The sequence below is a fragment of the Sinocyclocheilus rhinocerous genome, unplaced genomic scaffold (assembly GCF_001515625.1).
Source record: "Sinocyclocheilus rhinocerous isolate Xijiao unplaced genomic scaffold, SAMN03320098_v1.1 scaffold2358, whole genome shotgun sequence".
Classification (NCBI taxonomy): Eukaryota; Metazoa; Chordata; class Actinopteri; order Cypriniformes; family Cyprinidae; genus Sinocyclocheilus; species Sinocyclocheilus rhinocerous.
Window position 1 is genome coordinate 557,410 of NW_015627543.1, and position 14,987 is coordinate 572,396.

The 14,987-nt window shown below is 38.4% G+C and overlaps 1 protein-coding gene across 1 annotated transcript in view; it reads left to right on the forward strand.

Moving 5' to 3' along the window:
* The window catches only part of LOC107730808 (zinc-binding protein A33-like), a 31,956-nt gene extending 22,053 nt beyond the window's left edge, over window positions 1-9,903 (forward strand). The window contains exon 6 of the mRNA XM_016541752.1: window positions 9,221-9,903. Coding sequence (XP_016397238.1) covers window positions 9,221-9,762 — 542 coding nt within the window. The 3' untranslated portion in view covers window positions 9,763-9,903. The remainder of the gene's footprint in view (window positions 1-9,220) is intronic.
* The last annotated feature ends 5,084 nt before the right edge of the window (window positions 9,904-14,987 follow it).

A 14,987-nucleotide genomic window follows, 5' to 3' on the forward strand; every position in this document is an offset into this window, starting at 1 on the left:
CAGTTTAAAACTGCAGTTCTGCAGGAAAGTGGAGTAGATTGTAAGTTTTACATTTTGGATTTATTATTATTTGTTATGTGCAGGGCTGGGTGGATTACTTACAAACTGTAGACAGTTACTGATTACAGATTACATTATGAAAACTGTAATTAGTAATGTAATGGTTACTCATTTTAGGTAATATATACTTTTTAGATTAGAGTTAGTTTTAAACTTACCATTAAACATTCCATATTTATATTTTTTTTTAAAGCAAAGAGAAAGAAAATATATTCGACTTTTTTATTTCAACATCATAAAATGCATTAAACATTACATTACAGCAGGGTTTCCCAAACTGGGCTTAAAGGAATAGTTCACCCAAAAATGAAAATTGTATGTTTATCTGCTTACCCCCAGGGCATCCAAGATGTAGGTGACTTTGTTTCTTCAGTAGAACACAAACAAAGATTTTTAACTCAAACTGTTGCAGTCTGTCAGTCATATAATGGCAGTCTATGGTCTCCACGGCTTTGAGAGTCAAAAAAACATACACAGACAAAACCAAATTAAACCCTGCGGCTCGTGACGATACATTGATGTGTAAAGACACGAAACGATTGGTCTGTGCAAGAAACTGAACAGTATTTATATCTAGGGATGGCTGACGCAAGACTAACGTTTCGACACGGTCACAAAGGGTTCATTCAGTTGTCAGAGAGATGTTACAACACATTACAAGAACAGAATAAAAACACAACATTCAAATATTTATTATAATTATATACATGCTATACCCGGGATTCGAACCTCTAAAGTGATAGGTTCTGACAACATGCCAGTTGTGCACACTAATCACTCCCCAAACCCATATGGTGGGATGATAAGCACAACATATATGTTCTTCGACTGTTTCAGTTTCATGAAGCCTTGCTCTGCCCACCACTATTTATATAATATTTTACCTCTGATCCACCGCCTGTTGATCCAACTGTCCTGAGCGCGTTCACAACATCCGGCGTGTGATGTCAAATAAATACGGTTGGGCAAAAAATTCCACGTTGTCTGATGATATATCAAAATCGTCTTCCATTGTGATGACCTGTACTTCTAAATATATTTAAATCTTCGCAGTGCCAGTGAACACGTCCGCAATCTCTCTGCACTGTGTAAATAATGAGTGACGTATACGCGCGACAGATCGCTTCCGCACATGCGTCTACTATCATATATATGTATAGATGCCCTATTCGACCGCTCCAGATACCTTGACGCGTCCGCCATTTTGGAAAGTATCGCGGCACATAGAAACAGTCACTAATGAGGCATCTACTTATATCTATGTCTACTATGACAGAGCACGTACACGCGTCGGATGTTGTGAACGCGCTCAGGACAGTTGGAGATTGCAGTGGATCACAGGTAAAAAAAAAATTATATAAATACTGTTCAGTTTCTTGCACAGACCGATTGTTTTGTGTCTTACGACCTCAATGTATCGTCACGAGCCGCAGGGTTTAATTTGGTTTTGTCGGTGTATGTTTTTTTTTACTCTCAAAGCTGTGGAGCCCATAGACTGTGTCGCGGGGTGAATGAGAACACAGACTCGGTACTGATCGAAAGAGCCCCGGAGGGTGATTTATTTGCCCACACACTGATCACACGTGCTCTGATGAATGGTGCTCGGTGCCCGTCTCAGCGTGGTGCTCGTGGGGTGCAGTGCCGTGGTGCAGATCCCTCTCCCAGGGTGCCTTCGGAGTCTGTGAACAAGGAGAAACAAGCATTAATGTCGCCTGGAGCTCCGGGGTGCCTTCCCGCTGGTGTCTCTTCTCCTGGCTTTTAAGGCCAGCGGGAACGAGCTCCAGGTGCGCCACTCATCGCGCACAGGTGTTGTGCATCGGTGATCAGTGTGGCAGCAGCGTTTCCAGGGCGACGCTAATCTGGACTCTGGATACTCGCCACAACTGCCATTATATGACTGTCAGATTGCAACGGTTTGAGTTAAAAATCTTCATTTGTGTTCTACTGAAGAAACAAAGTCACCTACATCTTGGATGCCCTGGGGATAAGCAGATAAACATAAAATTTTAATTTTTGGGTGAACTATCCCTTTAATGTAAGAACTGCAGAGGGTTTGCGAGTTGAATAAAAAGCCAATTAATGAAATCAAAATAGAAAATAAATTTAAACACTTAAACACTAAAAATAGAAATATTTAATTTGTTTACCTGCACGTCAATGTGACCATTAAGTGTCATCAAATTGTAAACATGCAAATGTGTTACATTGCAATATTCACTTCCTCAGATACATTTTAAGTAAATATTTCATGTCAAAGGGGTTTGGCTGACAAAAATGTTTGGGAATCCTTGCATTATATGAAGAAACAAACATGAAAACAGCATGATGCCCAAAGTCTTACAGGTCTGAAATATTTTTGTAAAGATCTCTAGATCTTTTTAGATCTGGATGCGTTCACTTCCACCACGAATGGAGATTGGGGATCAGGGTGACAGAGGATGGGGGCCGTGCTGAATTCCTCTTGGAGCTTCTCAAAGGCTTCGTAGAAGTTGGAGCTCCAGGACAAGGACTTGGGTTTCCCTCGGATCATGGAGGTTAGAGGAGCTGTGTGCAGACTGAAGTTCTTGATAAATCGCCGGTAGAAGTTGGCAAATCCTAGGAATCTTTGCAGGTCTTTCACGGATTGTGGGATCGGCCATTCCTGGATGGCCCTTACCTTCCCCTGGTCCATCTGAATTCCATCCCGGCCGATGACATAGCTGAGGAACTGAAACCGTGGAGCAATGGAATTAGCATTTCTGCAGTTTGAGGTAAAGGTGGTGTTGTTGGAGCCTTTGGAGGACCTGCTTCACGTGGTGGCGATGTTCAGCCAGGTTCCGGGAGTACGAGGATATCAGCGATGTAGACGATCACGAAGCGATGGAGGAACTCCCGGAACACCTCGTTCATGAAGCCTTGGAAGACAGACGGTGAGTTGGCCAGGCCATACGGCATTACCCGGTACTCGTAGTGGCCAGATGGAGTGATGAAAGCTGTCTTCCACTCGTCGCTTTCCCGAATACGAACAAGGTTATACGCGCTCCGCAGGTCCAACTTTGCAAATAAGCATGCTCCACGGAGTTCCTCGAGGGCAGCTGGGACCAGGGGAAGTGGGTATGGCAGCTTCACAGTCTGGGAGTTCAGAGCACGGTAATCTATGCACGGCCTCAAGACCCCATCCTTCTTGCCCGCAAAGAAGAAGCTTGAGGCAGCAGGTGAGGTGGAGGGTCGGATAAATCCTTGCTTGAGAGCCTCCTGGATGTAGTCCTCCATGGTCTTGCGCTCCGGGATGGACCGAGGGTATACTCTACCCTTGGGGGGTTTTGACCCAGGCAGCAGGTCGATGGCACAATCCCATGGCCGATGAGGTGGAAGGCGGGTTGCTGCCTGCTTGCTGAAGACATCCTGGAACGCCACATAGTCAGATGGGACGGTGGGAATCTCCTGAGGCTCGGGGCTCTCAACGAGAGTGGAAGCGACTTGAGCCGGCATGGAACTTGAGCGGTTTGGGGACCGTGGAGAGACAGTTCTGCAGGCAAAATCCGAAAAGACATCCGACTCTCAGTTTCAACAGGGGAGCTCGATGCTTCACCCGCCCACGCCCTAGCGGTTTTCCCTGTATAGTATCGACTCTGAGCTCCTGGGCCTGGTGTTTACGGGGCAGGTGAAGGCAACTTAGGAGGACTTGGGAAATGAAATTGCCCGAAGAGCCCAAGTCGACAAGTGCAGAGACTGAAACAGAACAATCTGGGGTGAGTAGTTGTACTGGTAACAAGGATAGAGTTGAGATGTCTGGATCTAGTTGAAGGGTACTCACCGCAGGGCGTAGGGGTCGGACGAGGCAGTTCTGGATGAAGTGGTCCGTTGCTGCACAGTATGGACAGAGTCCAGCCGCAAGGCGGCGAGCGCGTTCTGCGCGAATGAGGCGAGAGGAATCCAGCTGCATGGGTTCTAGTACTGGGTGACCGAAGGCGGGTGCGGCAAGCTGGTGGGCAGCTTCGTCAGGTTGGCAGGCGGATAAGCATTGAGAGATACATGTGGCCCTCTGCATGAAGCTCTCCAATCCTACTGAATCATCAAAGCGCGGATCCGAGGATTCATCCCCTAATGGTAGGCACTGAGAAGGGCAGCCTCATTCCAGTTGCTAGTCGCCGCTAGCGTGCAGAACTGCACGGTGTAGTCACTGGTGGATGAGGCGCCCTGACGCAGCAGCCGATCAGACACCAACAACAACCCGGTAGCAGCCCCAAACACCTTGAAATGGTTGGTGAAAGCATCATACGAGTTGATTATGGCCCTTTTGGCGTTCCATATAGCACGGGCCCATAACGGTGCTCTGCCAGTTAAGAGGGAAATCAAGAATGCTACCTTGGAACGTTCGGTGGGGAAATTCTGCGGCTGCATCTCAATGAACAGGGCCACTTGAAGGAGGAAGCCACCGCACTCAGCTGCGTCACCTGCATAGGAAGCAGGAATGGCCATGGGACTTACAGAGGCAGATAGAGGGGTGGTGACTGGTGTGAGGAAGGCGTGGAGAGTGTTAACCAGTTCCTCCAAGACTTCTGCTTGTTTGAAGATTGTGGCAGAGGATAGCAGGTGAGAAAAGCACACAGAATAACACTCAGCTGCGTCACCTGCATAGGAAGCAGGAATGGCCATGGGACTTACAGAGGCAGATAGAGGGGTGGTGACTGGTGTGAGGAAGGCGTGGAGAGTGTTAACCAGTTCCTCCAAGACTTCTGCTTGTTTGAAGATTGTGGCAGAGGATAGCAGGTGAGAAAAGCACACAGAATAACAGTTCGAGGGTTCTTAGCTGTTGTGACTGATGCTGGGTCTTTTGCACGTTGCCGGGAGAAGGACAGGAACGGAGGTGAACAGGATCGAGGGAACGTCGGAGAATCTAGAGGTAAGTAACACACAGGTGAGTAAACAGGTGAGGAGTCGGGCTTGGTTCAGCGAGGTGAACGGTAGATCGGACAGTGAGAGAATGAGTGGAGTGCAGAGATATAGGAGGCTTGATTAGTGGCTACATGACCATTCAATATTATAAATATAATCAAAGCTGAATGGCATGAAACACAGTAGGATTTTAAAGAGTCAAATTTAAAAGAGAAAAAAGGAAAATTAGGGAGAATCATTAAATTATGAATGATTTACTGCCACTGTGTGAAAAATATGTAATCCATTAAAAAGTAACTAATCTGATTACAGTGCCTTGCGAAAGTATTCAAACCCCTTCATTTTTTCACATTTTGTTCTGTTGCTGCTACGTTAAACTGCTTTAAATATTTTTTTCCACATCAATCTACACTGCATTCACCATGAAGGCAAAGCAAAAAAAACCCTGGTTTTTAACATTTTTTTACAAATGTATTAAAAACCCAAAAATGTAAATGATTCCATTGCATAAGTATTCATTCATATCATTTATTCGTATTCATATCTGGGGAAGAGTTCAGAAAAAAATCTACTGCTTTGAAAGTTCACAGAAGCATGTAGTCTCCATTATCCATAATGGAAGAAGTCTGAAACGACCAGGACTCTTCCTAGAGCTGGCCAAACTGAGCAACTGATGGAGAAGGGTCTTGTCTAGATTGGTGACCAATAAACTGATGGTCACTCTAGTTGAGCTCCATGATCATATGTGCAGATGGGAGAAACCTACAGAAGGACAAACATCGCTGCAACACTCCACCGATCTAGGCTTTATGGTGGTGTAGCCAAACTCAAGCCTCTCCTCAGTGAAGACACATGAAAACACACTTGGAATTTGTACACACACAAAAAGCACCTACAGGACCCTCAGACTGTGAGAAACAATATTCTCTGGTCTGATGAACCTCAATTCTAAGCATCATTTGTTTTGATGTTTGAAGGAAACCAGCTCTGCTCATCACCTGCAGAGTACCATCCTAAAGGTAAAGTGTGCTGGTAGCAGCCTCATGCTGTGTGGCTGTTTTTTAGCAGCAGGGACTGAGGGACTCGTCAGAGTAGAAGAAAAGCTCAGTGCACCAAAATATAGAGATAGTCTTAATGAAAACCTAGTCCAGAGTATTCAGAACCTTAGACTTGACAGAAGGTTCACCTTCCTACAGGACAATGACCCTAAACACACAGCAAGAGTGGCTTATAGACAACTCTGTGAATGTCCATGAGTGGCCCAGCTAAAGCCTGAGCTTGAACCCAATCAAATATCTCTGGAGAAACCAGAAAATGTGCGTCTGCCCCCCATCCAATCTGACAGAGCTTGAGAGGTGAAGAGATGAGGAGAAGAATGACAGATAATTGCCAAATGATGATGATCAAAGCTTGTCACATCACACCCAAATAGATTTGAGGCTGTAAAGCTGCTTTAGCTAAGTACTGAGTTAAGGGTATGAAAATTTATGCAATGTACTTATTTCAGTTTTTGTATTTTTAATTAATTTACAAAGTTGTGACCGTTCTCTTTTTGCTTTGCCATTATGGTGTATGGAGTAGATTGATGTGGGAAAAAAGTAATTTAAAGGAGTTAACAAGCCTGCAACATAACGCGGAAAAAAATGAAGGGGTATGAATACTTTCGCAAGGCACTGTATGAGCATTATAACATGTAATATTTTATAATTACAAATACTTGATTTTTGGAAGCTGATCCAGTAATCCAGATTACATGTAATCAATTACTATGCAGCACTGGTTGTGTGTTAAATAAATTTTAATCAATTTTTGGAATTTTTTGTGTTTTTAAAAAGTTTTTAAAACTTTGCAGAGCGTGACGTCATATCACAGCCACTGCAGCTTCCAAAGATATTTCACATGCTCAAAATCTCGTGTGACCGCAGCTTTACCCTGAAAACTGTCAGAAGATGGAAAAGTAAATTCAGCGATAACTGTGTTTTTCTCTCTGTGTAGAATCAGCTGCTTCAGACACAGACAGACGTGCAGCAGATGATCCAGAACAGAATGAAGAAGATTCAAGAGATCCAGCACTCAGTAGAGATGAGAAAGGTGAGTGATCTAATTATGAAAATTAATGTTAAGCTTCATAATATTTTAATACTAATTGATGAAGGTGTTGAATTTAATGGGGGGTTTTTTCCAAGTAACATGAGACCAGCAGATGAGAAAAGCAGCAAGTACATTTGTAGTACATTCTTATTTTTTGGGCTAAATAAAATAGTAAAACTTATACACTATAAATACACTAATTAAAAGTATATTTCTACTTCAGTAGTACTTCAGTGCAATTGCAAAAGTATACTAAATACCACTGATATTTAAATAGATTTTTAGTACATTGAAATAACGTGTACTATTGCAAAGAAATATATAGAGGACTTTTATTAGTGTGCTATAAATGATTTAAAAACTAGTTAAATGTTAGTACACTTTTAAATAGTCATCCTGTTTAAATTAAATTGATTTTATTCTAAATATATTTGAAATGTAATAGTTATAAGTACATTTTCCAAACTGTGCTACTTAAGTACACTTAATATAAATACACTAATTAGCACTAACACTTAAATTGATTTTAAGTGTAGTACCTGAAGTGTTTTATAATTGCATTGCTTAAAAGTGTGCTACGATCACTTTACATAAAATTTTAATGGATTTTAATATATGCTATCACTAAGTTCTATTTGGATTTTCATGAAAAATACAGTAGAAATGTTTTACTTAAGGTCAGTTTGGACTTGTGTATTAATTATCCTTTCAATCTATGGGTGTTTACATTTACTTGAATACCATTTACAGTAATGTTAATCAAATGTATTATTTCTAACATTCAAGTAGTTAATTTATTAATGATGGAAAAAAACAGCTTTGTGAAGTGACTACACAATAGGTGTAATTTTAGGATGCATTTAGATGTGTACCAAAATTCACAGTTTAACAGAAAGTATACTTTTAGCATAAAGTACTTAAAGTGCTATATTTTTTAATGTGGAAGAAAGTGCTACTAATGACATAGTAATAGTGTACTTGACTGTACTATTTAAAGACACCAAACATGTAGTTAAGTATCATATAAAGGGAATGTTAACATGATTACATAATTACATTTGAAATGAATTATTTAATCTATAAAAATATGTGGGCAATACATTTTGTATATAATTGTTATATATTATTCTTATATTTTAAATAATTAATAAGTGTATTTTCTATGTAGTATGAGTATATTTAAAAGTGTATGAAAGATGGTTTCAATTGTACTGTAATTGAAACTAAATACATTGTAACTAAATAAAAATTTTTTTAAGAGAAAGTATGTTAAAAGCACATTTTAGTTCATAATTATGGTGTCCCAAAATAGCACAGTTGAGTACACTAAGATGTTGTTAAGATTATCTTAAGAAGTACTAAAGAATATTTTTTAGTATATTAAGTACAAAATTAGTGTGTAAAAACAGAGCACTTTAAATACATTAAGGAAGTGTAAGTAAAAAACGTCTCAGGTTACTTATGTAACCATGGTTCCCTGAGTAGGGAACGAGACACTGCATCATCTAGGGGTCGCTATGGGGAACGCCTCGTCGTGACCCGTGTCTGAAGCATACATTGAAAAAACACCAACAACACGTTGGCCGGCGACAGCCCATGACGTCACTACCGGTGCGACTATAGTATAAATAGGCGCCGGGAGAACATGTCATTCACTTCTTCGTCTGAAGCTTGAGTTCGAAGCATGGCAGGAAGCCTAGAGGAGACTGGTATGTGAATATCAAATACAGTGAACAGATTTCATATGTGAAGATCTATCCAAACTTAAACTAAAGCAACATGTAATAAATATAATGTAAGTATTAACATACCTGTACAAACTGCACTCACAGGAATTACATCAGCAACAAATACAGTAACCAGAAATCTGACTAAAATTAATCAGTCTGAAAACATTTCCCACCTCACAATGACGATTCAGAATATTGCAGCTTAAATAACACAATTTCTTACATTGTTTTATAAACTGATGGATGAGCAACATTTACATGCTGATGCTCAATGTTAACATTAAATATTACAATAAATAATTAATCATTATATTGTCATCATTATCCACAGGGTTGAAGTGTGTGCAGATGTTTGCAGGTACAGAGTGACTGACATCATTTCCTTCAGTACATTTTATAATCTGTATTATATGAAAAGATTTGATCTGAAGTTAATTGATAATGTCTGATCTCTCATCTAGTGGATGTGACTCTGGATCCTGATACAGCACATCCAAAACTCATCCTGTCTGATGATGGAAAACAAGTCAGTCATGGAGATATTGTGCATGACGTGCCAGAAAACCCAAAGAGATTTGATAAAACTATTTCTGTTCTGGCAAAGCAGGGATTCAGTTCAGGCAGATTTTACTACGAGGTGCAGGTGAAGGGAAAGACTGGGTGGAATTTAGGAGTGGCCAGAGAATCTATTAACAGGAAGGAGAAGATCACACTGAATCCAGAGAATGGATTCTGGGCTGTGTTTCTGAGGAATGAGAATCAGTATAAAGCTTGTGAAAGTTCACCTGTCTCTTTCTCACTGAGAGTGAAACCTGAGATTGTGGGAGTGTTTGTGGATTATGAGGAGGGTCTGGTCTCTTTTTATTACGTGGGCTCCAGCTCTCATATCTACTCTTTCACTGGTCAGACTTTCACTGACAAACTCTATCCATACTTTAACCCATGCGTTAATAATAAAGGTAAAAACTCAAAACCACTGATCATCTCACCTGTTAACAAATAAATTGCTCTGAAATATGAAACAAAATGTAGAAAGATTATGCAAAAGCTTTTTATTATTATCATTATTTTTGTTTAAAATGAAATGTTTCTAAATATGTTCCACAAAAAAATGTAAGTTGTCACAGCTACAGACTGGGCCGCGAAAACCCAAAATGGGATTTTGATTTCCACAAATGGAAGCTCATTTCAATAAATACTGACATTTTTTTTAACCTGGTGTGCAGATTACAATTTTTTTATTTCTTTTAATTTTGTCATAATTTACAACTTCATACAGGGTTAAAATGGTACATTTAATCAGTTTAAATATTTGATATGTTTTGTATGTTTTACTGCAAATAATATATATATATATATATTCAGATATTCATATATTTGATATTCACAGAGGATGAGCTGACAGAGATGTCCAGCAGAGAGCAGCGTTTACAAGACATTCACTGCATCAAGCCTCTGGGACACTGAGACATGAGAGCCGCCTGTACTCAGATGACAAAAGAAGAAAAAAAAAATTTATGTAACAGATTAACACAATTCATCATACATTCAGACACAGGTTATGTCTATTAGTTTATGCCAAATTATTATCTGACAATACAAACAAACAAAAACAAATAAATGTATTAATATTTGCCATTGTTGATAAATAAAGTAAAATATTGCCCCAAACTATCAAATTGCTGCCAATACTAAATAAATATCTTCCAATACAGAAAACTAAATAAATAAACTATTGCCCCGAAATATGAAATATCTGCCAATAGAAAAAGATAGAATGGAAAATTGGAATTTAAGAAAAGTAAAAACAAAAAAGAAAGAAACTTCCATTTCATTCATCAAATGCACATTTTTCTGTGCATACTGAAAATATGCATACTGTGCGCATTCTGCAGAAATAGTAACATGGAAGTGTTAATGAAATACTGCATCTCACAATGCAATGCTCTCAACTTTCCCTTCATTTTCCAGTCTGATCAGCCATAAACCCCCTGTCAGGGGCGGACTGGGGCTAAAAAGTGACCCTGGACTTTCTGGCACAGAGCGGCCCACTACACCCGATCCACAAAAACCCACCAATGCTGTGCTCATTATGCACAGCATTTTTTAACACCTCTCTTACTAACACAAAAATATAACACAATACAGAAATAAAAATGGCATCTTTTTTTATTGAAATTCTTATATCATTATCATTAATGAATGACTGGCATACTTCTTTACATTATAATTTGTCTTTCCTTGTGTATATGACCAATAGTAAATCATTTTTAATAAAGATAATAATAAAGAATTTTTACACAAGACTTGGAATGTAGTGCAGAATGTGCACTACTCCAGTCTTCAGTGTCACATGGTCCTTCAGAAATCATTCTAATGTACTGATTTGCTGCTCAAGAAACATTTCTGATTATTATCAATGTTGAAAACAGTTGTGCTGCTCAATATTTTTGTAGAAAATATTATACATTACCATTCAGTCTAGGGTAAAATTAAAAACATAGCCTATATAATTAATACTTTTATTAAACAAGGTTGCATTAAATTCATTTAAGTGACAGTAAAGATATTTATACTTATCACAAATTATTTATATTTCAAATAAATGCTGAATTCTGTAACTTTGTATTTATCAAATAATCCTGATAAAAATTAAAGTAGGGCCTATCACAGTTTCCACAAAAATATTAAGCAAAAACATAAAAAATTAAGTTTTCAGTATTGATAATAATAAGGACCATAAGTAATAATTGATCACAAATAATAACTGATAATAATTAAGCAGTAAAACAGCATATTAGAATGATTTCTGAAGGAACGTGACACTGAAGACTGGAGTAATGATGCTGAAATTAATATTAGCCTACATTTTAAAATGTGTTTAATAGAAAACTATTTTAAGTGTAATATTTCATAGTATTAGTATTTGTTACTGTATTTTTGATCAAATAAATTCAGCCTTCTTTCAAAAAATAAATGAATAAATAAAAAGTCTTAATTATTTTAAACATTTGACCACCAGTGTGTGATGCATGTGAAACAGGCTAGCAAATTATATTTTTTAATAGGCTATAATTCCTAATCACAGCACTTGACGGTGGTTACTAAGTCTTCAGATTTACAATGTTCTAGAGTAAGTTTGAGGATGATATTTTACGGATTTTTAAAAACATTTTCTTAGACACGTGAAATTACAGAAGAAAGCCTGGATATAGATTTACAAACATTTACTCTTATCTTATATTGTGACGAATAACGTAAATGGCATTAAGAAATTCGAAAATGCCAATAGTAGTTTGTCTCCCTGAAAATTAATATCTGTCCTTTAACTTTTTTTATATATTATATATATAGTAAACAGTTGGCAAATATTGCTAAATCGTCTAGCTATTCAGCTGCTTATATCTTACCTCAGCTCGCCCTGTGTACAGTAAATCCTGCCTTCTCCGATTTGATTGGCTATTTCAAACATTTTTACATTGACGAGCGCTTTTGAGCCGCTGCACTGAGCCAGAGCACGCTAAAATAATTAGAATGTTTGATTCAAGTGGTCCGCGCGGGCCTTTCGTATGGACCGATGGAAGATTATAGGCTACGTACATTTACTATAATTCATTATTTATATTTACGCAATGGGCTGGCCCACATTGTACAGCGGCACACCGGGAAAACTCCCGGTGCTCCAGATGGCCAGTCCGCTACTGCCCCCTGTTTGTCTCATTATCAGACGCCCAGCATTTGAATAAAAATTGGATGCACATTAGCCATATTTAACTTTAAATTGTAAAGCTGCAGTCCGTAACTTTTTTTGAGTTCAAAATTTACTACATTTATATAATAAGCGAGTACACCATGAATCCATTTTCCAAACCGTGTTTTTGGCTTGTCCTGAATCTAGAGTTAATTTTGTCAGCTATAAAAATTAACGCCCCTGTTTGTCTCCTTATCAGATGTCCAACATTTGAATTCAAATTGGATGCACATTAAGCGACAATAACCTAACAATATTCAACAGCATGCATACTACTGTTTGAAATAATGGTTTGGATAATGCTATGCGATGGCGCCACAGACGGCAGCCTCAGTGTTTGGCTCTCCAGTGTTTGTACTGTTTTTGTTAGTTTTTCCTGTTTTTTGTTTCTCAAACACAATCAGTTTTACCAGGGATGAACATTCGGCAGTACACACCACACAATCTTCTACCGGGTTTCGTTTATTCAGACATTTTGCTGAACATTGTAGTTGGCGGAGCAGCGGCGCTGATCAAACGCTTCAGAACGCGCAGACAGGGGAAGCGAGCCAGCGCACTCGTGAAGCTCAGGAAGCGCGGATTCAGAACGGCGCTGCCTAACATCCATCTGGCGAATCTCCGCTCTCTATCCAACAAAACGGACAAACTTCTCCTGCTCTCCCGGACAAATAAGGATTTTTCACACTCTGCTGCTCTGTGTTTTACGGAAACCTGGCTGAATGACGCCATTCCGGACAGATACCAGGACAGCCAGGCACAAGAACAGTTTCTTTCCACAGGCAATCTATCTCATGAACAGTTATTTGTTCTCCCATTGTGCAATTAAAGTATGTGCAATAACCTTATACTTATTTATCACCCTAAATCCTAGTACATCCCTACAACTTTATTTTATTTTATTCTATTCCTATTCTATCTATAGCACACCTGTACATACAATTTATTCTTTTTTTTGTGGTTTATATTTATGCATGTGTATTTTATTCACATCTTATTTTTATTATCTGTGTGTTGTTGTTGTCTCCGTGTACTGGAAGCTTGTGACACTATAACAAATTCCTTGTATGTGCAAACATACTTGGCAATAAAGCTCTTTCTGATTCTGATTCTGAAATGTTCAGCACTGCATGCATACTACATACTGCTGCACTATGGTTAAAAAATAGTAGGCGAATAAATTAAAGTGTTAATATTCTAAACATAATGGATGTAAACCAGATTTCTGAGAGGAATCCTGTAACTGAGTCCAGTTTGGAGGATTAAGGCTTGTATTTCAGGATGCTGTTGTATAAAATCAGTCCAGATTTTCCACACACATCATATACAAACATTGATCCACAGATCCACTCACTGCATGTGAATGAGAGAGAAGAGTGTGTCCACATCAACAGATGTACATTTACATGAAGAGCAGAAACTCCAGGAGTTTGAGTTAAAAAAACAGACATTTAGAAAACACGGCGCTCTGCAGAAAGGCCAATGTTTTGATTTCACCATTTTTTTTTTTCATTTTTGAGACTTTATAGTCACATGACTCAGAATATGCTAATTGCTACTGCTTGTCTGTTGCAAGAGGAAGTACATTCTTAGAGAGATTCTGATTGGATGAAAATCTGTGTAGGGCAGGATGATGTCATTAGCATTTTCAGTCATTTACTTAAAGTAGAAAGACTGATGAAAATGTTGAGTAGAAACAATGAAAGAGATATATGACTGAAGTCTTAAATATTGCCCAAATATGAAATATCTGCCAATATCAATTAAAAAGTAAATATTGCAAAAAATGTCAAATATCTGCAAATACAGATTTAAATATTTATAGTTGGAAGTATTTTACCAGCATCAGAAAGACTAAAATGATGAGTAGAAAGAATAAGTTGTTTCTAGACTGTTCATCTCACATGAATGGACACAATTTCAACATTTAAGTGTAAAACTTTTACTGTAAGTGGAAAAAAACAATACTCACAGGCTATCAGCACCAGAACAATCAGACAGACGAAGCACTTATAAACGTCTGTAGACAAATTTATTCCATTTTCAACAACAAACACGCAGCGTCTCTCCAGAGCGAGACAAGACTCGTGAACATGAACAAGAGCTTGGCGTGTAGATGAGTGACATCTGTTCACCCGCCAATGAAAACTAACATCTGTACAGAACATTAAACATTTTAAACAGCACGCATGTAACAACCTGATAGTCATTACACATGTGTATGAAAATGAAAATTTGCTGTAAATGAACTCACTCTCAGATCATTCAAGATGTAGAGGAGTTTGTTTTTTTCATCAGATTTGAAGAAATGTAGCATTACATCACTTCACTGAAAAAATTTATACTACATTTTTTTAAGGTAAGTGTTTGCAAACAATTTATTTTAGCTACATTTAAATAAAAAAAATGTTGAAAGTTAGTCAACTAAATTAGTTTATTTAAATGTAGCTAAAATAAATTGATTGTATATATAAACACAG